This window comes from Dendrobates tinctorius, unplaced genomic scaffold (genome assembly GCF_039654945.1).
Source record: "Dendrobates tinctorius isolate UK_male_01 unplaced genomic scaffold, ASM3965494v1 ptg000029l, whole genome shotgun sequence".
Lineage (NCBI taxonomy): Eukaryota > Metazoa > Chordata > Amphibia > Anura > Dendrobatidae > Dendrobates > Dendrobates tinctorius.
In genome coordinates this window covers 60,228,899-60,254,622 of record NW_027361697.1, presented here as the reverse complement: position 1 = coordinate 60,254,622, position 25,724 = coordinate 60,228,899, and the positions used below count along the sequence as shown (strand labels likewise).

Below are 25,724 nucleotides of genomic sequence, written 5' to 3'. Positions count from 1 at the left end.
GACCCGGACCGGACCTGGACTGCCCCTGGGTGAGTATAATATAACTCATTTTTCTCCTCTTTCAGGTTACATCGGGGGGCTTATCTACAGCATTACAGAATGCTGTAGATAAGCCCCTGATGGTGGTGGCCGCATCTTATATTCGAAAAAATAGGTGACAGATTCCCTTTAAGGAAGGGGAGAAGGAAGGCATTGGAAGTATTATGCCAGAGCAGATTTGCGGCAGTCATTGGGCATTTAATTTAATAAATGAAACCATTGAACAGAAATAAGATGGTGACAAATCTTTAAACGTCTATTATATGCTGTAAATGATATTTGTTATAATGCTTTTGTGAGTCCACCTAATAGAGCATCCTGTACCCATAAGGCCTCATTCACTCGACTGTATTTAAACATGTACTTGGAAAAAATGTAACCCATGTCATCAATGTTTTGCACCAGTGTATGGTCCGTGTGTCCATTTTTGTCATCATGTCATCAGTTTTTTTCACAAATGGCTATAGAAATAAATTACAATGCTTCTCTTATACTTTGCAACGTTAAACTCAGCACAGCACCCAGACTGCACACTGACGCCATCTGTAAGCTTTGTAGACTTATATCGACCCTCTTCATTCGGAAATAAACGGGCAGGTGAATAGCACTATAGATTGTAATGTGTATGAAGCACACGTATATGCAACACGGACGTCTGAATGAGGCCTTAAAGTCTGCCAAACCCGTTGACTTCGGTGGGACCCACCCACCATTTAGTGCATATTGGGACAGCTCAACTCCGCTCTCCCTATAGAGAACACTTGAACGCTCAGCCAGGCAAAACGTTCATGAGAATGGGGAAGGCGGGAGAGACAGCTATCGGCTCAATGGGATACGATATATGGACGGACACCTTAAATGTAAATGAGGTTTGTTCATTTGCATGACCACAGGTTGTACAGGAGATTTTCAAAAAGTTGAACAGAAAATGACAAAATGCAGAAAAATGATTACAAAATATAGACAAATTAAAGGTGAACCAAAAAGCAGAGAGCATTAACTTAATTATGTAAATGTGCAGTACAATTTGGGGGTTTGTTTGGAAATACACAATTAGTGCTGCCCGGCTCCACTAGTACCATTTAGATTAAAGTAAACTTACTAATATATTAATAAAATAAATCTAAATGTGAAGAATGTTGTCACGAAGGTAAAACAACAATTGATAAGTCTTGTCACAATGTAGCAGTGACACAATGGGAATATTTTCAATACAGGTATTGAACATTTGCTAGCACAACATGATATACACACAACTTTGTTCTTTGTTTTACAATGAAGAGCTTGATTTCTGATGGCTGGATGGCATTAAGGAAAGAAAAAGAGCAAGCACTGCCATCTCCATAACTGTTAACAAACAGCCTGTAACAATAAGTAATACAGCGAACACAGTGCAAAGTACGTATGAGCAACACAGTAGCATCTCTCCCACTGAATGCACAACTTCTGATTCGTTAAAAAAAACTTTGTGTTTTAGGGTTAACCCTAGAGGTTGACCTTAGGCAGCCTATAAGGACAGATGCCCTATTTTCTACAGTTATACTGAGCATCTCTGTGCATTTTGCCCCTTCTCCAGCAAAGGTCACCATGAAACAAAGGTACAGGGTCTTCCACATGCAGATATTTAGATCCATATATTTCTATACATATATATATGAACATTTTTTGGTTTGAATTCTGTTTTTGGCCAACCTTTAAAGCAAACACTCCGAAATGGAAATGCATAGACATACTCGGTGTAACTATATAATGACTTCAAGGGTTTAAGTAGCTGTTTAAGGAATTGTTCTGTTCTCATTTTTTTTCTATCTTTCCAGCCTTTTCTTCTATCTTTCTTTAGTAGCAATGGACCAACCGTTTTGGAATCCTCCCGTTTGGCTATGTTGAGTTCAGGCAGTGTCCCGTGCAGAGTCCTTTGGGGAATATGTAATGTCATTCACAGTTTGAAATACAAATACCCTGATGCATCACGTATTTACTATTAAGAAATGTGATTATTATACCTTTTTTGACTTTTAAATGTCTTTAAAGTTAAATAGTCTTTGTCAAGGTTTGTGCTGAAATCCAAGGTGGATTCGGGAGAGGTCAGGCCCTTTTCGCATGAAGCATTTCAATGAGAAGATTGTTACATGGCACATCACCATTGAGATGTTTATAATATAGATATTCTTCTGCCTGCAAACTTATTGCACGGATTTCTGGTAGTCGTAGCAGGAGCTGCCCAAATTTGTCTGTTTGCTGTGGGTAGTTGCACAGGGTATAGTCCAAAAGAGCAGCATTGACTTGTTCCTGAACTCCCTCTACCAACTGGAAGTTCTCCAAGTTCTTCACATCTGGAGAACAAATAGGAAAGGCACTAATTAGCACACTTCATCATTATAGTCGTAGATGATTAATAGTAACAATCACTTATATATATAGTGCTAACATATTCTGCAACAATTTACAATTCAGAGGGCCCATGTACAGACAAGAATGATGTGAGAGCCTCAATTGTAAGAGCTTACAATCTATGATTACTCGTGTATGTGGTAAACAGCCATCAGATGGAGACTGGAATGAAACTGAAAGGGAGAAGATACAGATTAGATATTAGAAGAAACTTTTTGACAGAGAGGGTGATCAATGAGTGGAAAAAGAGGTCACGAGAGGTGGCGAGTTCTTCAACGGAAGTCTTCAAACAGAGGCTGAGATGGTTTAGTGAATCCTGCGTTGAGCAGGGAGTTGGACACAATGACTCTTGAGGTCCCTTCCAACTCTACCATTCTGTGATTCTATGATTCTTTGACTCCACCATAAGAAAACAAGCGACATACCAAGCATGATCATCACCCAGACTATACGTTTATGGACACCATCCTTAATCAAGTTTTAGATTTTCAGTTAAGACATACAATAGTAACATTTTATATATTGTAGACATTATTTTGAAACTGGGGGTTGCCTCATCAAAGACAACTGGAACAATTTGAGAACAGGACTCTACAGATCTCCAACAGTCAGAAGATTTTAAATGAAAACCCAATCAAGGCTAAAATTTGAAAATATCTCAAGTAAAAGAAGTGGAAAAGTACTGAATGAAAAAAGCTTGGAGACATAATAAAGATAATAACAGTTAAAATGTTTTAAATCTACAAACAACACATTTACAATTTTTAATCTTAATTTTGCAAAACATTGGCCACACAATAAAAACATGCAACTCGCTGGGACATGATTAATAAAAGTTGGAGGGCAACCAGGCAAAATTGAAATATGTGATTTTGAAGAAATAATAATTATTAAACATGATCAGAGAAAAAATTAAATATTTATTTCACCATTTAAATATACCATAAAATAATAATCATTGGAGAAGCATGATGTATATGTCAACCATATAATAAAAAAGTAGACGTTATATCAATATAAATGAATATTTATAAACAGCAATAATGCTACTGTGATTATTCTCACCCGATTGCACGATATAGCCCCACTCACTACTACTACAAGGCACGTTTCGCTACATAGCTTCTTCAGGGAGTAGTAACATTTTTTTTAATTGAGCATTTTGCCATATGGGAAATTTAGTATTCCATACAGTCCAACAAACGAAAGGCTATCCATAAAATATGCTGATAGCCATTGTCCAACAGAGCAGAAGGCACTTCTTATTGGTGTCTCTGTACCCTGCTTATCAGATGGGTGTCTCCCATTATGTTGCCCATATCAGTAATAGGCTTATGATGAGTTGACCGCTTTAGGTGCTAAAAAAAAAATTCATATGTATATATTATGCATAATATATAGTAGTAAGTGACAAGCGACAACTTTTCAGTGCTAATAAGTGATCGCTGGCCATATGTCTTCACTTGTGACTCATTCTCTTGAAGCCAAGTATTAACAGCATCTACCTGTGAATAATCACATACCTATGGGATGAGTTATGAGTTAATAACTAAATGCATGAAAATCCTCTAATTTCTGCTCCCAGCAAAGAGCGGTTCACAGTAATGTAGAGGTTTGTATTAATTGTGGATAGTGCTTATCTTATGGGATACTGAGCACTATAATGAAACACAAAATGGCTTAGGTATGTTTCCATTAGAAACTCTTTATAAAACTTCAATGAAGCAGAATCAAGGATAGCTTAAATAGAACAAGGTCAAACCCTTTAGTGACACAAAGGTTGTAGATTTTCAGAGCCAGAATATAATATATGGTCGCCTAATGAGCCTCCAGAGTCCTTCCTATCTTTAAACCAGAGCACTGAACAATTCATATCATTCCGGATTAATTTTTCTGACCCAAGGTGAATTTAGAAACCAGCCCGCCACACCGTTAATTCTAATAAAATAAGACAAGAAGTCCTGTTTCCGTGAGACATTTTTCTAAATGATAGCGAAATCCTGGGACAGGCCAAGATTATGCTAATGAACCATCTGCTACACTCAGCTGGAGAGCAAAATGATCTTCACGAGGTACCTCCTCCTAAAATATATATCTCTGTGAATGATCATCGGTGGAAAATAGATGGACTGCTGGCCTTTAACCTTGCAGAAGATTCTCATGAATTTTTATTTTTATATCGAATAGACAATATATCCTCATCCGAGGTGAGCAGAGTGGAAGGTTAAAGTGTCACCTCTTATAGGACGATCGTGAATCAAGAACATTGCCATGTTTCATTGGTTAAGTACAGTCATGTGCCACCGCATCCAAAACAAGATATTTGCATTTGTAAACATATTTGTACAGACACCGCACTTATGATCTAACTTCTAAGTGATTTTTTTTTTCAGTCTACGTCCATATAATTTCAGTGTATATAGCGTATTCTGGTATCATTGACTATAGTCACACAGCTAATCTCTATAATTTGAGAACATTTAAAGATACATTTTTCATGGAAGTTTAAATATTTTTTTTCTGCCTCAGTTCTTATAAAAAATCTGTATGACCAATACATATATTATTTAGGACTCAATGGTGGGAGGTGAAATACCTTGTAAAGTATTGTCGCTTGGGAGAAAGTATAAATCAACAAAGAAAATTGAATATGCTGGTTCTGAATTTTCTGGTTTTAACTGAAAGGGGTAATTAATAGAGATGAGCGAATTGATTTAAGGATTTAACCAGGATTTTTTGTGATTCAATTTATTTGAATCAAGCAAAATAGCTGGCTGAAAATTTGCTCAATTCTTTTTAGGTTCAGAAGGAAGTTAAAAAATAAAAAACATTATACTCACTTCAGCTCTCTTCTCACATGTTCTAGCACTGCAGCTAATCACCCGGTCTTCACTAACTTCCCTCCACTCCAGTCTTCTCTTCCATCTTCAAAGTTCAGGGCCTCTGGTGGGATAACGTACGTCATAATGCCTAGTGACCACCAGAAGTGCTGAAGAATAGAGAAGATTGGAGATGAAAGAGAAGCTGGAGAAAGAAAGCAGGCCATCTGAGGACCAGATAGAGAGGTGAAGTCAGGGCTGCCAGCGATGATAATGTGTGCAAACTGTAAAGCGCTGCGGAATATATTAGCGCTACAGTATATAAAAATAAAGATTATTATTATCAGGGCACTACTGGCCTTACAGGTGTATGGGGCCCGGTTGGCAGAAGTAAAGGGGGGGCCTAGACCCAGTCTGGGCCCCGCCTCTTGTGCTTCTGCTCACCGGGCCCAGGGTTTAATGGGTTTAATGAAGTATTGTATGGCGGCACACATTTCTGCAGAGGGAGCCTTCCTGGAGCTCCATGGAACAACCGTGCAGCTCCAAAGGAGTCCTTTCGCCTCTTCTGTGATGTGCTGGTGATGGCGCGGATGAGTCAGAACATCAGAAGCGGAGCTGCACTTGCATGGGGATTTTTAAAAAAATAAAATTAATTAAATGGGCTTGGGAGGAGCACATGATTATCAATTTATCAATTGAGTGTGTGGGACAGGCGAGTTATGATGTATTCAGGTGGGGGAGCGCAAATAATGATGAATTGTGGTGGGGGACAGAAAATGAGGAATTGAGGGTGGGGGACAGGGGACAGCAAATGATGACTTGACTGTGGGGGATGGAGAGAGCAAATGATCAATTTAGGGGGAGGCACAGCCAATGATAATGAATTGAAGGTGAGGAGAGAAAATGATAATGAATTGAGGGTGGGAGAGCAAATGACTTTGAATTGAGACTTGGGAAGGGTGACAGTAAATGATGAACTGAGGGTGGAGAAGAGCAAATTATCCTGTATTGAGGATGGGTGAGACAAAATGATGAATTGAGGGTGGGGTGGGAGAGAAAGTACATGACATACTGAATTAGAGCAGAGGGGGCATGTAAATATAATGAATTGGGGAAGCGGGAGCTACAGAGTGGGGGGTGTTGAGGATGCAGGAGTGTGACCGATTATGAATTGGGGGAAAGAGTACAGATTCTGATTAATTTATGTATTTATTGGGTGGGAAAGTAGCTATTTATAGTTAGTGGCGGCACAGTGGTAAATTACAATTTATATTTGGAATGGTGGGTTGCATAATAACTAATTAAATTTTAATTGTGGGTGGACATCTGTATTCAACTGCATAATGTAGAAGTCGGGAAAAAAGTGAGGAATTTGCTCTGGAAGCAGTTCTCTAGATAACTGTGTGCTCTTTTATGCAGAGACGAGTCCTGGCTAAAAGAAGTGATGGTGGTCCACGCAGGATGAAGAAGAAAAGCGAAGATGAAGGAGTTCAACTAGAGACTTCACCGGTGAGTTGTATTACCTGTACACTTACACTATACACTGTATACTAAGGCAGACGCCGAAATGCACGTCGAGGTGGACGCGGTTATGAATGAGTCACCGTAGGAGGCAAAAGCAGAAATACAAGCCAAGTCCAGAAAACCAGAGAAGTTGGCAACTATCAGATTGCAGACCCCTGAACCTATCAACACAACTAGCAGTAGCCGTGGGGGGTTCCTACGATGCCCTAGACCCCTCGATCACAGCCGGAGAATTACCTAGGCCTAAAGAAAGAAAGGGGAAATCTAAACTGCCCCAGAGCAGACCCCAAAGCAATAGGCAGCCCCCAACATATAATGACAGTGAAGCAAGATGAAAATACTAACACAGACAGAAAGATAGACTGAGCAAAGACGGGGCCCAAAACTACCTAGATAGGAAAGGACAGGAAGGCTGCTGTCTGCAATCTGCCAAAACCCTATCAAAGACATAAGCCAACAAGCTGATATGAAAAAGGCCCTGAAGCAGCTAGGCTTCAAAAACTAAATCAGCACTCAGGTATTTTCAGAAGACAGAGCTAAAGGAATTCAGCACACCTCAGCAGGGAATGGCAGAAATCCAGAAAAACAAAGCAAAACAAAGTCAAAGCACCAAAGCAAAAGGCCGAGCAGCAAACTTAGCTTTAGGGGAGCAGGAATTCAGACTGGTCTCCAAGGATCCCACAGAGAAATCACCCGCAGGGCAGAAGGGCGTCAGCAGCCATATATCCAGTCAGTCACTCCACTCAGCCAGTCATCATCATCAGCCTCAGGTGTTTGATAATCAGGCTCACTACCTTTCTTTACCAGAAGAGGGAGTTCCTCAGGCCTCAGTAATGAAGGGGAAAATGAACTCACAACAGGACGTATCCAGGGAACAACCACCACGTGCACCAGCTAATGATAAGAGGATTACATTTACATTTTACAGCATTAACTTTATTACCTTCACCATGCTAGGCAGCAAATGCTATAGATAGCTGTGGTTATTTAAACTCTTATAAACCTTTTAGCACATGCACTTATTTCCACATTACAGTTCTCCCCCTGATATCTGCACATATCTACCATTTTTTGATTGCTCTATTTTTACACTATTTATGCAGTATTTACAGCAGTATACCGATACTATCATGTCACCAATTGTCATTCGGCACATAGGCACCTTATTTTCTATTTCTTTTGCATAACATCAATTGTACTGCTTTTAGTGATATACCTTGCAATTTTCCTTGTCCCTTGTGGTGTGTCATCTTTCTGGTATCCCTTCCCCCACCCCTGCCTCACTTGTTGTATACATTATAATTTATAAAAATATTTATTTCATCATAATACTGGACTTCTATACTCCGTGCTTTCCTTTGTTCTTCTTTACACTATACACTGTGTTATGATGAGTCACCGAAGGAGGAAAAAACAAAATACCAGCTAAGTCCAGAAAAACCAGAGAGGTTGGCAGCTATAGGATTGCAGACCCCTGAACCTATCCACAACAACTAGCAGTAGCCGTGGGGGGTTCCTACGGTGCCCTAGACCCCTCGATCACAGCCGGAGAACTATATAGCCTAAAGACAGAAAGGGGAAAAACTAAACTGCCCCAGAGCAGACCCCAAAGCAATAGGCAGCCCCCAACATATAATGACGGTGAAGCAAGATGAAAACACTAACACAGATAGAAAGATAGGTTGAGCAAATGATGGGGCCCAAGCTAACTACATAGGACAGGATAGGAAAGCTGCTGTCTGCCCTCCGCAAAAACCCTATCAAAATGAGCCAACCGACTGATAGGAAAAACAGGCCCTGAAGTTGCTAGACTTCAAAAGACTATATCAGCACTCAGGTATATTCTGAAGACAGAGCAAAATATCAACAGATCAGAGACAAAAATGGAATTCAGCTCACCCCCGGCCGGGGATGGCAGAACTCCCAAAAAACAAGGCAAAACAAAAACAAAACTGAAGAGTACAAAGCAGAGCAGAAAAACTTAGCTTTGAGATGCAGGAATCAGACTGGTCTCCAAGAATCCAGCAGGAAAATCACCAGCCAGGAAGAAGGGCGTCGGCAGCCTTATATCCAGTCCTCAATTCCAGCCACCCAGTCATCATCTAGCAGCCCAGGTGTTTGGTAATCAGTCTCACTACCTTCCTTCACTAGAGGAGGGAGTTCATCAGACCTCAATGGTGAAGGGAAAAATGAACTCACAACAACACTGTATACTATATACAGAGCTCCCGTGTATAATGTCACGGTAGTCACTGTATAACCTGTACACAGACACTATATACAGAGCTCCTATATATAATGTCACTGGTGATCACTGTATAAGGGTACTGTCACACTTAGCGATGTACCAGCGATCCCGAACAGCGATATGACGCGGTCTGGATCGCTGGTACATCGCTAAGTAGTCGCTAGTGAGCTGCCACACAGGCAGATCTCACCAGCGACATCGCTGGGGACGGGGGTCGAACTTACCTGTCACACCAGGCGATCCTGCGTCCTCTCGCCCGGCTCCACGCGTCGCTCGTTGTCACAGCAGGAAGCTGACGACGAGAAACAGTCCTGGACGTTCTCGCGCGATCAGCGATAACCAGCGGGAGAGCGGGTCGTAGGTAAGTATCAGACACAGCGATATCGCTAGCAATATCGCTATAACGTCACTAGTTATAGCGATATTGTTAGCGATATCTCTTAGTGTGACATGCCCTTTACCTGCACACTTATACTATATACAGAGCTCCTATGTATAAGGTCACCAGTGATCACTGTAATACCTGAACACTGACAGTATACACAGAGCTCCTATGTATGATGTTACTGGTGATCCCTGTAGTACCTGTACACTATACACTATATACAGAGCTCCTGTGTATAATGGCACTTATGGTAATATTAGTATTGTGTTTTTTTTAATAGTGATCAGTATTGTAGTATTCAGTCACTATGTGGTGGTAATATGTGGGCTGGTCATGATATGGTGGTATTTGTTTCTTAAATGTGGTATTATTCGGTTATAACGTGGTGGTAATATTTAGTCTGGTCACGGTGTGGTGGTATTTGTTCCTTGTATGTGGTATTATTCAGACACTATGCGGTGGAAATATGTGGTCTGGTCACAGTTTGGTGGTATTTGTTCCTTGTATGTGGTATTATTCGGACACTATGTGGTGGTAATATGTGGTCTGATCACAGTGTGGTGGTATTTGTCTCTTATACTGTATGTGGTATTATTCAGTCACTATGTGGTGGTAATATGTGGTCTGGTCATGGTTTGGTGGCATGTCTCCCTTGTATGTGGCATTATTGGTCATTTTAAAAAATGTATGTGACATATTTCCTTAAAGAAAAATAAATTAAAATATACCTAAAAAAAAATATTGGATATTTTAAGAAATGTTTAATAGGTTATAGTAAAGTAGGGCTTGGCCAAAAGAGTCTACTTTGCTGTGGTGGCAGATTTAAAAAATCTTTTGGCCAAAAGAAAAGCTGCTGGGTATGTATGTAATATGGTGTTCAATGGAAACTGTTACTATGTGATTGGTGAGCATGTGGTGCAGAAGTAAAGTTTTCTAAGAGTGGGTGGTGGGACTGTGGAAGGCTCGAGGGGTGGAGGAGAGCTGGTGGTGAAGCCTTGACGGAATCTCAAGGGTACCAAAAAATTTAGCAGGTATGGGGCCCTGAAATTCTTTGTGGCAACTCTGGGTGAAGAGCTAGGATAGGTGAAAGGTATGGTCAGGTGAATACAACATTTCTGAACCTCTCCATATATTATGCTCTGGGGTCTGGACATCAAAGAATAATAAGTGGCTTTAACAACAATTTGGTTTTCATAGAGTAAATACATTAGACTCAAGTAAAAGCAAATCTGTATAGTCAAATCTGTATAGTCAAATTGTCAAGCCAAAGGTCTAGTGGATGGGGATATGGATAAAGTTTGAATAATGTCAAGTAACACATGGAAGGTTTTCAGGTGTAGTCACAGGTTTTACTGTGTACCCGCAGGCAGTAGTGTAACTTAAAATCTGTGGGCTCCAGTGCAAAATATTCGAAAGGTCCCAATTTATCATAGTTCTCATATGGGCTAAAGGAATCGTTTGGGCCCCTTTAGGCTCCAGAGCTGAAATGTGACTGCAACTCCTGAACCTACTATAGCTTTGCACCTGCCTGTAGTTTTACTCCACTTACCATAGGCTCCCAAAACCTAGTAGGCCCTGGTGCCTTATTGGTAAAAATATGTTAGTGCAGGGTCCAGAGATGTAGGCTTAAAGGGCCTCTGTCACAACAGGATGACTGTTCAAACCAAGTACAGGCGCTTGGGGCTTCACGGCGGGGCCAATGATTTGTATACTCCTTCCCACCTGCTTATTCTCCATCTATCTCTGCCATACTCTGGCTCCATAAAACCAAATCTTTCAATCCAAGAAGGTGGAGGTGGAGACTGAGGGAAACAAACAGATGGGAAGGTGCATTTAAATGTTTGGTCCCACCATGAAGCACCGAGCGCCTCTAATTGGTTCGTACAGCCATTATGCTCTGACAGAGTCTCTTTAAAGTGTATGTACTGGATTTTAAATGATCTATAGATGATAAGGTGGCTGTATGCATTAAATTAACATCATGACAAACCTTTTGATTTTAGCTGGACCAGGAGGCCATCCAAATGTACATGGAGGCGTCCTAATCTCGGTAAGGTAGATTACAGGAAGCAAGAGGGAATCATATTAAAAAAAACTAATATAGGAATATGGTACTGAGATTGGTGGCAACATTTAGTGTCTAGGTGAACTTAAGGCCCATTTAAAGGGGCCAATAATTGCAAGCATTCAAATATGCCACCAATTAAACACCAAATGAGCAAAATGTTTGCTTATTCGCTAGCTTAGGCCGGGGTCACACATGCGAGTGTGATGTGAGAAACTCACGCCGGTCTCTTGCATCAATACTCGGACCGGAGTGTGCAGCTGCATAGAAATACATGCAGCCACACACTCCGGTCCCGATTGCCAGCGACAGTGCCGGGTATTAATGCGTGAGTTTCTCACATCACACTCGCAAGTGTGACCCCGACCTAACTGGATCATTCATATCATATAAAATTCGGCAGCACATTGTCCAGTGTAAATATGCAATGTTCTTCCATGCAATGCAATGGTATGGGGACAGAAAGATCATATTAACAATTGTTCTGTAACCATACAGTTTTGCCGACCCAGGTACATAGGGTCATAAACGAGTGCCGATCAACTTGTATATACGTACTTAACTGGTGCTCACTTATGGGCAGAAAGTCTTTAAACTCACATGTATTACATATAATGGTGATCTGTCCCTATAGATATACTAAACATAAGGCTATGCACAGGTATGAGCAAAAGGCAAAGGATCCTGAAGACAGAGGATGTTGTACTTCAGTCTTCAAACTAAAATATTGGCTTGTAAATGCAAAGTTTACGTAGTAACATCTAAAGCAGAACATCCTTTTGGTTCCATTTTACAAGCCCTATCTAAACTAATCCGGTTTATTCACTCAGGGACTAATTACTTTTTTTTTTTTTTTTCATAAAACAACCTCAGAATGAGCGCATGAAGGAGCCATGTATATTTTTCCATCTTTATTGAACAGCAGACCCTAAGGTCCTTTTGAATATATTACACGTAGGCAGACAGCAGAGTGATTCCCCGTGTACACACCCAGACTATCCTGCATATATTATTTTAATCAAGCATTCAGTCTGCTAATTAAATAGAATCTCAGTATCAGGGCACTGCTTAGCTTTCTTAATGGAGTAAAACTAACAGCGTTATTTAGCTGTGAAGGTCACCAATTGATATCCACTAATCAAATACATCATTAACCCTTTTACAATTAGTAGCCTAATAAAGATGGCACTGTGTAATAAAGATGGCTTCATCGTGTACAAAGATGGACGATGCAAAGAGTCTCATAAGACACTTACTACAGAAGGAAAATTGTGGTGACCTGGTGTAAGAAGATATATAATGAGACTCACTGCTTTGTGCTTAATCTTAAAACTCTCCCCAGTCCCAAATATCTGAAACTTTACTGTTAGGTATTAATAGGAGTTGGTCATATGTTTCTAAAGAACTTAAAATCATTGTAAGGCTGGGGTCATACTTGCGAGTGCAATGCGAGAAACTCGTGCGAGTCTCTCACCTCAATACCCGACACTGCCGCCGGCGGTTCGGACCGGAGGGTTCAGCTGCATAGAAAGACATGCAGCTGCACACTCCGGTCCCAAGTGCCGGCGGCAATGCCGGGTATTGATGTGAAAGACTCGTGTGAGTTTCTCGCATTGCACTCGCAAGTGTGACCCCGGCCTAATAGGACTAAAAGGGGTCTTCTGTCTTCAGGGGTATTTTATTGTATGCTAGCCCTGTGTTTTTGGATTTTGTAGTACCCAGAGGTACTAGTTGGTATTAAAAGGAGAAGCCAATGAGGCGTGTCCCCAATTCTTTCTTTAGCTTATGATTGCATAATTCTTCCTTAGGCAGGGATGAGAGCGTATGTAAAGTCGTGTATTCTTCAGCCAGAAAAAAATGGATGATTTGTAATCCGTATCATCATCTATATGATATCTGGCATTCATATACCCATTGAGTCCAGCCTGAAAAATGGATCAGAGTTGCACATTGTGTTTTTTTTTTAAGAGCGACCCATTGGTCCACATGTAAAAAAAAAGTACATTTGAACTAGTCTATTCTCTAGAATTTGTGTCAGGAACCCCGCACTGAACTTGCTCACTGAGCCAGTGCGCGTGTCCTGAGTAAAGCGAACAGTGCTCAAAGAAACCTGTGGAGCGGGCAGCAGCCGAGTAGATGCGTACTTCAGAGTCGCAGGACCTGAAGCACGTGACTGCTAGGGGCGTGGCCTAAACTCCACAGAGCTAGGAGCTGCAAGATAACTCATAGCAGGGTAACTGCGAGACAAAGTTACCTGGGGGCATAGACAGGGAGAATAGTCAAGACATAGCCAATGAGTCACACACAGAGATAGCTGCAAAGGTACAAGAGGGGCGAGCAGAGAGTAGTCAGGTCACAGGCAATGAGTCATACACAGATAATAACGCAGTACAAAATCAACAGGCAAACTCACAACGGGAAACAGAACCGGGTCAGAACCATATAAACAAGCTATAGCAACAAACAGGCACAAGGGGGTCAGCACACTAGGCCAAAGGCAAAAGTATAAATGGCAGGGATTGAAGCTTCCCAGGGGTTTAAGAAGCTCTCCCAGAACCAGAAAGAGGCCACAATCATTAACCCCAGGTGTGCAGGTCAAAACCTGCACCGAGCTCCAGACATTAACCCCAGGTGTGCAGCTCAAAAACCTGCACTGGGATCATGACAATTTGTCTGTGTGCAGTGCTTTTGGCACACTGACAGCATACGGACCGGACATATGCTCGTGTAAGAGTATGAGCAGGAACGCAGGATGCAGTGACAAGGACGCAGGGCAACCTCCACCTCTAACGCAGGTGTCATGGGGTATATTCTCATCATCACCCTGACCCGCTCAGTCCAGCTGCATAACAGAACGTTGCTCCCTGTGAACTTGGGGAGATTACTCAAAATTGTCCCCAGCGGTATGTAGGGAAGAGGAACCCCACAGAGTGTTCGGGCCAGAACCAAGGGGACCACCATCTGAGTTCCTAAGGAAACAGTACCCGGGGGACAGAGGAGGAGAGTGGACTGTTGAGAGTGACAGGACAGCAAGGGGACGGGCGAGTATAAAAGGGGTAGGGAGCGCGCAGAGGAGGCAGTTGGTGATATGTCAGACACGGAGCAGGAGACGGAGGAGGCGTGAGTGAGCGGGAAGGACACTGACAGTTTAGAGAAGAGACCAGCAGCAGAGGGTAGATACGCAGTGGCCCTCAGGAAAGAGGCGCCGAGCTTACAGACAGGGGTCTGTCTCTTCACCCGAATCCCGGGTTATGATCTGCCCCCGATCATCCTCAGCTGTTACCACTGAGTTCGAGCCCTCGGCGGCCTGTCCGCTCCCTCTCCCGGCTGCTGCCATTCCCCTTCAGCCCGCGGTTGCGGCCTGCCCACTGCCACCCGCGGACGCTGCCGGTTCACGTCAGCCCGTGGTTGCGGCCTGTCTATCACCGCACACAGCCGCCTTCACCCTGCTGCAGTCGGCAGTTGGGGCCTGTTCCTCGTCAACAGAGACACTCTGCACACAGCCCCAGGCTGTGCAAGTGGCCAGTAAACTGCCACTCTTGAGCACTGCGACACAACCCTGCTTGGGAACAGAAGTCCCACTGAACTCGCTAAAAAGCGCAACCCCGCTGTTACAACAGGGGGTAACTCCATTTCAGGACTCCATCAGGGCCCGTTGTGCCCCAACTCCTCCTGGGCGCTGGGGCGCCCGAAGACTACTCCAAATATTCAGCAGCTGGGCCAAGCGGCTGCTACGCCAAGGCAGCCTCATCACAGACGCCACAGCAGCCTCATCAAAGACACCAGAACAGCCTTATCAAAGACGCCAAAGCAGCTTCATCAACAACGCAGCTTTCACAGAGGCACCGGGGGACGTCAGGTCGGATAAGTGACATTATAGAGTATAAGGACCCGTAGACGGCCATACCGTGGCCCCATAGTAACCGGCCTCGGCCGGGGTAGTCGTGTTCTTTTCAAATAGTGTTTGGTTGTACTGAGTCCCTGCGAGGACAACTGTTGTTACCCCTTTTTGGTTGCTTAGTATAGCCCTAGCGGCTTTAAATTATAAAAAGTTTGCTTTTCAAAATTCAACCAGTCTTACGTCTCGTCACTGCATCCTGCGAACCTGCTGTTACCTACAGGTATACTTGCCCTGGGAGTTCCCCCAACCACTTGGTCTGCAACCCCTGTGCCCGTAGACTGCATCCTGCCGACTACGCCAAATGTAAGAGTATGTGGAAAAAAAAGGAGAAAAGAGACACAGGATAACATGCACACAACAGCAGAATGTCCATGTGAAGAAAGGCTTTTATTTGACATTACAATAGCCAGGAAGGTCCAAGTGTACAATAAAAACAATTAAAAACCACAAATAGAACAAAAGTGGGCAGGTGAAGAAGTCATGCAGTATACAGAAAGAGAAATAATTATATTACATATTTCAAGTATGCCTTCACAACAATGCCCTCTATCACCATATAATATGCATAGAATATTTAGTATAAAGATATGGACAAATTGCAACAGTAAAATTTGATCAACCTACTAGTCACTTGAATAATGAGGAAAATACACAAATAGTGACAAATGGTAGGTATATGAACAATCCAAATGATTACCATGCAAGCCCATGGATGAAGGGAGGCAATTGCTGGATCACATGAAAATCACCCAAGTATACTCAAACTGCCCACAATGCCCAACGCGTGTCGCTGCTTGCCCGCAGCTTTGTTGTGTGCATGTTGTGTGCATGTGTGCATGTTATCCTGTGTCTCTTTTCTCCTTTTTTTCAGTTAATCTCTCTGGCACAGTGTTGTACCCAGCTCCTGCATTTATGTTATATTGTTCGTGGTGCCCATCTACACATATACATAATGTAAGAGTACGAGCAGGAACGCGGATGCAGTGACGGGACACAGGCAGAGCACGGGTTAACAGGTTTATTTACAGGGGAATACGCCACGCAGGGAGGTAAAGAGTTAAACAATATTAAAAGCACAGTACAATACAATGGTTCAAATCACGACAATTAGGTAGCAAGAGTATCTGGAAGTCCTATAACTGCAGCTCCTGCTGCAAACTCAATTGTGCTGGCCACAGGCGGCTCAGTGTCCTCCCTAGTGGGGTCAGGTAGATGACAATACCCCGTTTTCTGGTAACAGTGGTCGGTCTCCGGTACCTTCCACTGTCCCTTGTCCATATACTGCTGTGGCTATTAAAGACACGGGCCACAGACTGGTACGAGCCAAACTTGGCTCCTTAACTGTCTTAACTGATGTAGTGAGGTCACAAAGGTCAGGACAACTATTCTGTGTCCACATCAGGGTGCTAGTGTCAGCTCTATGTGGTCTCTCTTAGGCAGCGCGTGTGCGGTACTCACGGTCAGGTTATGTACAGCACCTGGTACTCTCTGGCTGTCACTGGACACACACCACACGCCCCGCTCTCCCTGGTCCCCGCTGTTGGCGGCGGGTGACGCTGGTCTGCCTGGCTCTTGTACTCCTGGCTGGAGCACTCCTCTCTTGGTCTGCTGCGACACCCAGCTCAGCTCTGCCCTGGGTGCATGGCTCTGCTCAGTACGGCTCTGCTCTGCTGACACGGCTCTCTCTACTGGCACAGCTTTGCTCTGCTGGAACGGCTCTGTTCTGGACGACTCTCTCTGCTGACACAACTCTGCTCTGCTAGCACAGCTCTGCTCTGCTAGCACAGCTCTGCTCTGCATGGCTCTCTCCACAGGCAATGGGGGCTCCTTCCATATGGCCCGTTGCCAAGTCAGTCCTCTCAGGTGGGAGATGCAGAGCGCACTGATCACCGCTCTGCGTGCTGCTCTCTGCGCTGTTCCTCGCCGGCGCCAGACTGACCTTTTTGGCGCGCGCTCTCTTTTTATGCCCCTGATGCTGCGCACCCATTTCTGCCTCTCCCCGCCCTCCTGAGACAGCAGGAAGCTCCGTCTCTCTCCTCCTTCCCTTCTGCAGCAGGGGAAGGTCAACCCTGCTCAGGCTTCCCCCCGGGAACAGAGGATGCAGCATCTTCAGTTCCAGACCCGAGATGCAGATACTCGCGGTCCAGTTTCTCTCCTTACACTCGTCTCAATGAACAATTAATGTGATCAATAAAGGGGATTCATCAACTCCACTTTCGTTTCTGGCTTAGTAAACACCTGCATTCCTATTAAAACAACAATTCTTGAGCAGATAAGGGTTTTTCCACCACCCTTCTGATATTTTTCAGCATTCGGCAAGCTGGACTGCTTGTTGAAAATTTGCAAGGAGGCGAAAAACTCTAACTATTTATTTTAACTGCAATGACCCAATCATCTATGCTCTCTGTACATGTCACAGTGGCAGGGTAGAAGAGGAAGCTCTCTTATATGTCAAGGAAGATCTGGAAGTAGAGTTGACCTACCTGGAAAAAGTAGTAGTGTTGCCCTACCTGGAAAATGCGGAAGTAGAGTTGCCCTGCCTTTAGACTCTTCAGTTTACAAAATTGGCCTAAATGTGAATATACATAAGCAGATGTACCTGGAAGGAATCATGAGCCGCCTTGCGCTCTTCTCAGCTACTAATCAAACCTTTCCCTGTAAACTTTAATACTGCTGTATTTACAATGCTTCTTGCGGCTCCATATATCTTATAGTATTGCACCATCTACTGATATCTACAGCTCACGGAGATCGCTCTCATTGCTCTATATAACCACATTGATCCACAGAATTGTTTCCCATAAATCACTCTCCCCACTTTTTCTCTATAGTGTGCTGTTATCTTGCTGTTTAAAACATTGAAGTGGACAGTGCTCAGAAATAAAAGCAACATTACACTGAAATATGATGGACTTTCCAAATATCTTTTATGGAGATGTTAAATGACACAGAAGTTCCCTAACAGAGAGACTGAGCCGCCTACATTTTCAAAGCAATACAAGCTCATGCGTCTCAGCTCTGATGGGTATGGGGTAATATATAAATTGGCTTTCTAGGCATCCTCATATACAATATATGCATGTAAGGTTATGTATGCAGCATATTTATCTTTAGTTATTTTGTATGGTAATTGCATTTTAATTAAGGTATTAAATTATTGAAAGTTTATCTCTCATTCATAAAAGCTATACTATAGACTAACGGTCCATTTACACAAGCATTAACCCATTCATGACCTTGCGATTTTCAGTTTTTGCACCTGTTTTTTTTGCTCCCCTTCTTCCCAGAAGCATAGCTTTTTTATTTTTTCGTCAGTATAACCATACGAGGGGACATGTTTTTGTGAGACTAGTTGTACTTTTGAATGGCACCATTGATTTTTATCATATAGTGTACTGAAAAGCGATAAAAAAAAAAAAATCCAAGTGTGGGGAAATTGCAAAAAAAAAGTAAAATTTCACAATTTTTTTTTTAATTTACCATATTCATTAAATGCTAAAACTGACCTGTCAATGCAATTCTCTAGGTCATTACAAGTTCATATATACAAACATGTATAGGTTCTTTTTTATTTAAGTGGTGAAATAAAATCTGAAATTTGTTATTAAAAAAAAATTAGCTTCTGTCGCCTTTTTCCAAGGCCTGAAGCGTCAGCATTTTTCAGGATTAGGGGCTGATTGCTGGCTTATTTTCTGCACCCTGTGCTGATATTTTTAATGATAATATTTTGGGTTAGATACAATGCTTTTATCGCCTGTTATTGCATTAAATTGCAATGTTGTGACGGACAAAAAAAAAGGAATTCTGGTGTTTCAATTTTTTCTCGTTACGCCATTACCAACTGGATTAATTTATTTTATATTTTGAAAGATCGGACATTTCTGAAGGCAGTGATAGAAAATATGTTTATTTCTTTTTTTTTTTTTGGGGGGGGGGGGTGATTTGAACTTTTGTGTTTTTTAAATTTTTTTAATGTTTCAAAACTTTTTTTTGCTGGTTTCAATAGTCTTTTTAGGAGTCTTGAAGCTGCGATCATCTGATCGCCTGTGCTACATTTCAGCCCTGCTATGTGTAGCAGAAATCACGATCTTTTCTGAATGATGGCCATGAGATGGCGCTCATAGAAAATTCAGGATGACAGGCCCAGGGGGTATTCTGCAGACCACTGGCTGTCATGACAACTTTCAGTGCCCGGAGATCACGTCGCAGTGGTGCTCATGGGTGGGACTTGTGACACACGTCCAGCTGGCACGTGTTAAATGCCGCTGTCAGTGATTGACAGTAGCATTTAACTGGTTAACAGCTGTGGATGGATCTCGGATGCACCCACGTTGTTAGAGGCGCATGACGGCTGATCTGATCAGCTATCATGTGCGTGGAAAGATACAGGCTCTGCGTTGGAGCTCGCATCAAAGGCAGGCATACGACCTTTAACATAGATATTCGTCAAAGGTCGTGAAGGGGTTAAAGGACTGACAATTGGCTGTCAGTGAGATTAAAATCTATTTATATAATTGCCTTGTAATGTTTTCATTTCCTGTTCTGTCCAGATGTCACCATATCCCAGAATTCCAAGCGGAGGAAGTTCAACGACTGCCATATTGGGACACCCAAGTGATGGGTGTTTCAATATGGAAACTGCTGCTGGTACCAACTTATTGCGCGGTACCACCAGTGGAACACTATCACACCAGTGGAACACCATCACACACACACTCTATATGCTGTACGCATCAAACACACTCACACACTAACGCAGCCTCTTGCGCAGTACCACCAGAGGAACACTGTCGCACTGCGCCTGCGCGATTTCCATGCAGGTGCAGTGAATCATTCGGCTGATCCCAGTGGCAGATGCGCGATGTGTCTACAGGCAGACAAAGACGGTCACATTAAAGGGGTTTTCCCACGAACGAAAGTTCATTTTAAAAATTGTCTGTGTCTGACCGTGTACGGAGCATACCACATCTCCTGGGCAGAGGAGGAAGCAAAAGACAATACTGACATTACAGCAGGGGATCACACAGGATTCATTTTGTGAGGTAAAATATTTCACTGACTGTTTTTAAACTATATTTTACCTTACAAAATGTATCCTGTGCGATCTCCTGCTGTAATGTCAATATTGTCTTTTGCTTCCTCCCCTGCCCAGGAGCTGTGGTATGTTCTGTACACGGTCACATAGGGGTGAGAGAGACAGAGCACAGGGGGGAGATAGCTGAAACAGGTCAGCACATGAGGGGAGAACACAGCACAGGAAGGAGAGACACAGCAGACAAGTGGGATAGCACATGGGGTAGACAGGTCAAAGAAGAGAACACAGACGGGAGAAGTCAGCACATGGGGAAAGAGAGTGGATAGGTGGGTGAGCACATGGGGGGAGAGATTTTCAATGCTGCAAAGCCTGCCCCCATCGTGACATTACCGACCTCCCGATGCAATAGCATCGGGCCTCCATCTAGTATTATAATAATTCATAAGATTACATATGAAACTATTTCAGACCTTTCAGTACCATTACTATTATTGTTTTTTCTTTTTTTTTCTCTAATTCTGGAAGTCAAACACAGACGTTATACAGTGGTCACAATTTACATATGGCTGACAGATGAAAGCAGAAAACAGAAATACGGAAAATTATCCGGAATGAAAACATCTGATTTTCTGATTTTCACAGATGTTCTGCAATATTTCTGAAAATGTAGGAAACCTCTAGAAAGGGTTAACAAGTACCAGGGGATTCAACTTGTAGAAACCAAATGATCAATTAATATAGTTGTCTTGGCCTAACAAGGTCACCTCCGTGCCGTCTGTATCAATAATGCCCTAATATCATTACACAGAATAATCCATCCATTAACCTGAGTACTGTATTCTGCATTTGATAGACAGCAAATCCATAGTGCAGCCGGGGAGGCTTCGGATCTCGGCCGCTCGGAGACACAGTGCTGACTGAAGACTTTCTGCTCTGCTTTTAACTCACTTTGATTGCTGTGTCCCAAGGCAACAACATGAAATTCAGTGTCTGGATGTGAAATATAAAGGCAACGTATAGGATATACTGTACATGCACATGTAAGTAATGAGAGTCACCACTTCACCGTCACATGATAATGTGCCACAGACTCTGCAGGATACCCCGTGCCAGGACGATGATTGGCAGCAATTAACAGGTTCTACATATCTTCCCCTCAGGGAGATATCTACAAGAGCATGCATTTGGGCACATCTTATAAAAGGGGAAAGGTATAATTTAAGGTTTCTAGAACACAATGCAAAATCATTAAGAGAACCCCCATTTACCAGGTGGCATCTATAATTCAGTGTCTTCTTGCATTTGGGCCCCTCGAGCATGAGGGCCAGATTGTGACTGCTATCCATGTCCCCTAGAGCTACAGCCTTTAAGGCAATAGTCTTAATTTTTAGTCTGATTTTCCCTTTTGCTGCTACTGCAATTAGTGTGTGCAGATAAATGGTACTAGATAATCTCACACAACATCGTAAAATAAGTCTCACTGCCATGTATCTTTGTCATGTTTTTCAAGCATCTGTCTATCTCCCGTCTATCTAATCTACCTAGGTTTCTTTTTAATATATATATCTATCTAAAATTAGAAAAAATAGAAAAAATGGAGGCAGCACACCAAAAAAAGTGAAAAAAGTGCAATTTAATAGCCGATAATGGCGACATTTCGGTTCTAAGTGAGAATCTATCTATCAAAACAATAATGCACTAGAACAGCACAGAAATGCTATTTAACATGGTAGGTGCAAAGCCTCGTGGACATTTACCCAATTTGTCTACTCCAATATCTATCTATCTATCTATCTATCTATCTATCTATCTATCTCATACCTATTTAGCATGTATCTATCTATCTCTCTCTCTCATATCTATCTGTCTATATCGATCTACCTCATCTTATCTATCTCATCTATGCACCTATCTATCTCATATTTACCTATGTATGTCGTATTTATCACCTACCTACAGTGGTGACAAAAAGTTTTGCTTTTTTTTTAAAGTGTAATTACTTCTGTCTGGTTGTTGTGATGCCATTTTTCTGGTGATTTTAGTAAACCGGTAGCAAATGGTTGTCAGCTATGAGGATGAAAATTGTGTTTGACATTGTTTTATCCCTTTGTGTGTTAGTTTTCAACATTTGCTGGGCCATATTTTTTGCCTATTTTGTCATGGGTGGTCGAATTTTGTTTAAAATTGTTTATCTTTTGTGTATGTTTTTCGGTTAAAACATGGTAAAGACATATTTGTCACTAGATGTCAGGAAGCTTCTGAGAGTGAAGTCAGGCAAAAGTTTAAAAGAGGAGCTATGGAATTCAACTGCTCTCAGTCAAGTGTCATGAATAATAAAGGAAGAAAAAGAAGGTTATGGAACAGTTGACAAACCTACAAAGTGGACAACCACAGAAAACTTCCTCCAAAGTTGATCACATTATTAAGAAGTCAGTATCTGATGTCCACAAAAGTGCTGAACAGATTTCACACGAAATGAATTAGGAATACGAGGTCAAAGTGAGTCACCAAAATGTTGGGCAACGGCTATGAGAAGTAGGGTTGAATGCACTAGTCCCAGTCAAGAAGTCTTTCAACTCTGCAAAGAACTGGAAGGTCCGACTTGAGTTTGGCAAAGAACACAGCCAATGGAAAGAGACAGATTTGCTTAATATGTTGTGGTTGGATGAATCCAAGTTCAATCTGTTTGGTAGTGATGGCAAGCAATATATATTCTGCCTAATTGGAAAACATAATGAGGTAAGGTACCAAACATCTACAGTGAAACATGGTGGTGGCAATGTCATGCTTTGGAGCTGCTTTTCTTCATCTGCCATGGGCCCTCTGCATAGAATTGATAGAAGTATGAATGCTACCATGTACAGGGATGTTCTGGGGAATGTAATACCGCCACATGGTAAAACCAAAGTAGACAGGAGCTGGAAATTCCAGCAAGACAATGACCCTAAGCACACATCCAAGTTTGTAAAAAAAAAATGATTAGCAAAGAAAAATATTCTCCTGTTGCAATGGCCAAGCCGATCACCTAATTTAAAACCTATAGAGCACCTTTGGGATGAATTAGGGTCCGTACCCATAGCAATAAAGTTGAATTGTTTGCAGATTGGCAAATAGAATGGATCAAGATCCCTCAGGACGTCCTGAATCCCCCAGTGGCTTCAATGCCCTGTCCGTGTGTTGTGCAGTAATTAAAGCAAGAGGTTATGCCACAAAATATTTAGTTATGACATTGTAAGCAATGAATTATTCTCTATATTGTGATCAATAAATAGTATATGCAAAACTTTTGGCAGTCAGTCTTCTTTAATTAAATGACCAAACTGGTTACAATTAAGGTCTTGATGATGACAACTTCATGCACTTTCAATTCATCAGCAGGAAAATGGCATCACAACAATCAGACAGAAGTAATCACACTTTAAAAAAAATGCAAAACCTTTGGTCGCCACAGTATATATATATATATATATATATATATATATAATATCTGTGTGCTGCTTTATTTCCTCATTCCTATGAACTCAACTCCTAACAGTCATTTATTATGTAAATGTAGACAATACTATATTCAGCGAGCACATAATTTCTTTTGAAGCATCATGACACATAACTCTCCTATGTCTAAATAAGAAGGGGACCCACACAGACATTTTTTACCGAAAGTGAAATAACAGCGATTAATCGTGTGGCCATCGCAAGTCCTGGCTGGGTCCACATGCGGACGCTAAATGAAAAGTCTCTATTGATTTTTCCATGGCTGCCTGTAAGTGTTACATCAATAGAAAAAGAAAGCAAAATGTTTCACGCTGAGGAGAGACGCTGCAATATTTGGTGCTTCCGACAGTAAGTTACGGAAAGTGATAGACGACAGGTACAGCACAAAACAGTAGGGGGGAGGAGAGGGGTAGAAGACAGAAAAGATATGAACGGGGAAACAATTAGCAAATTTTGGATAAGTGAACAATAAGATCATGCAACGTGTAGAAAATGTGTTTAAGAAAATGGGAAGATCACATACTGCAATAGCATAGAATGTGCTAGAATAATTTTCCTATAAGGGAGGACATTCCATAATATAGATGTCAGACCCTTCTAGCAACAGTTCAAACTTTAACCACTCCGGGAATGATCCTTGTGCAATTTCTTAACAGTCTAATTTGTTGCAACTGTGGAGAATAGATTCATGCTCTCTAGGACCGGTGGAGAAGGAATGGACCAATGGAGAACAGATGAACCTGTGGAGAAAAGTTGGACCCAGGGAGAAGGAATGAACCAGTTGAGATGGTGTAAGAAGAGGGAAGATTTGCCCACATTCCCTCCTGAAGACATGTGTGTTGTTGTATTATATTTGAATGCGTGAAGTGTTTAGTGACATGTGTTATTAGCAGTAGAACTCTGTTCTGCCGAGCCACAGATAGTTGATAGGTACAGGTAGAGTTAATGGTTGGGGATAGCTCCGAATGGGAGGGGCTAAAGTGAAGGGACAGAGGGAATTGCATGTGAGGAAGTCAGGGCCTAGCATGCAGCAAAACCAGACCTAAGGTCTGACCATCGAGCAGAGCTGCATAAAGTGGGTGTCTCTGAAGTGAGAGGATATCGAGACAATGTATAGCGTGATCCACATTACAGATAAGGAAAAGTGATAGAAGGCAGGAGTGATTCTCCAGAGATGGGATCTGGGGCAAGAGACCTAGCGGGATGGACCAGAGTTCGCATGCCAAGGAGGTAACGGGATGAATCAGAGCAGGGAATGTGAGACGAAGAGAGTGCACTGTGTGATAGTTCCAAGGTGTCGGAAAAGCCTAGAAGCTAAGTAATGGCCATATTGGTATAAGTAGCTCCCCTAATAGGAAAAAAGACATGGAACTGCGGGTTGAGAAATAGGACTCTCACTTACTCTACTTTAGCGCCATTATTGGGGACAAGGGAAGCTCTTAAAGAACTGTGCTGGGTTGTGGTGACGGAAGAGGAACTGAGTTTAAGAAGGACTGTATGTGTAAACAGATGTTCTATGCGTTGAGAAGCGTCCATGAAGGTTTGCACCTGCAATACACTGCACATACTCTTCCCTATGTTATTGTTCAGTATATTTTGCGTTTCCGTGCGGTCACCGCACACGTCAAATCGCCGCATTGCGACGCATCTGCATACAACACATGTCCCTGCGCACTCAATGTTAAAGATAGGTATGCAGAGAAACGCAGGACACATACAGAAGTAGGTGGAGTGTAGGCAGAGCTTCAGGAAGGAAGAAAGGAGGAAGTAGGCAGCCATTCGCAGCCCTCCTGAACGCAAGTCTGAACCTAGCCCTAGTTAG

At 42.3% G+C, this 25,724-nt stretch overlaps 1 protein-coding gene across 2 annotated transcripts in view; it reads right to left on the bottom strand.

Annotated features, from left to right (window-relative positions):
• Positions 1-898: 898 nt before the first annotated feature.
• NR5A2 (nuclear receptor subfamily 5 group A member 2) overlaps positions 899-25,724 on the bottom strand; it is a 208,777-nt gene continuing 183,951 nt past the window's right edge. For both annotated transcript variants that reach the window (XM_073571748.1, XM_073571747.1), the window contains exon 7: positions 899-2,372. In XM_073571748.1, coding sequence (XP_073427849.1) covers positions 2,125-2,372 — 248 coding nt within the window. In that variant the 3' untranslated portion in view covers positions 899-2,124. The remainder of the gene's footprint in view (positions 2,373-25,724) is intronic.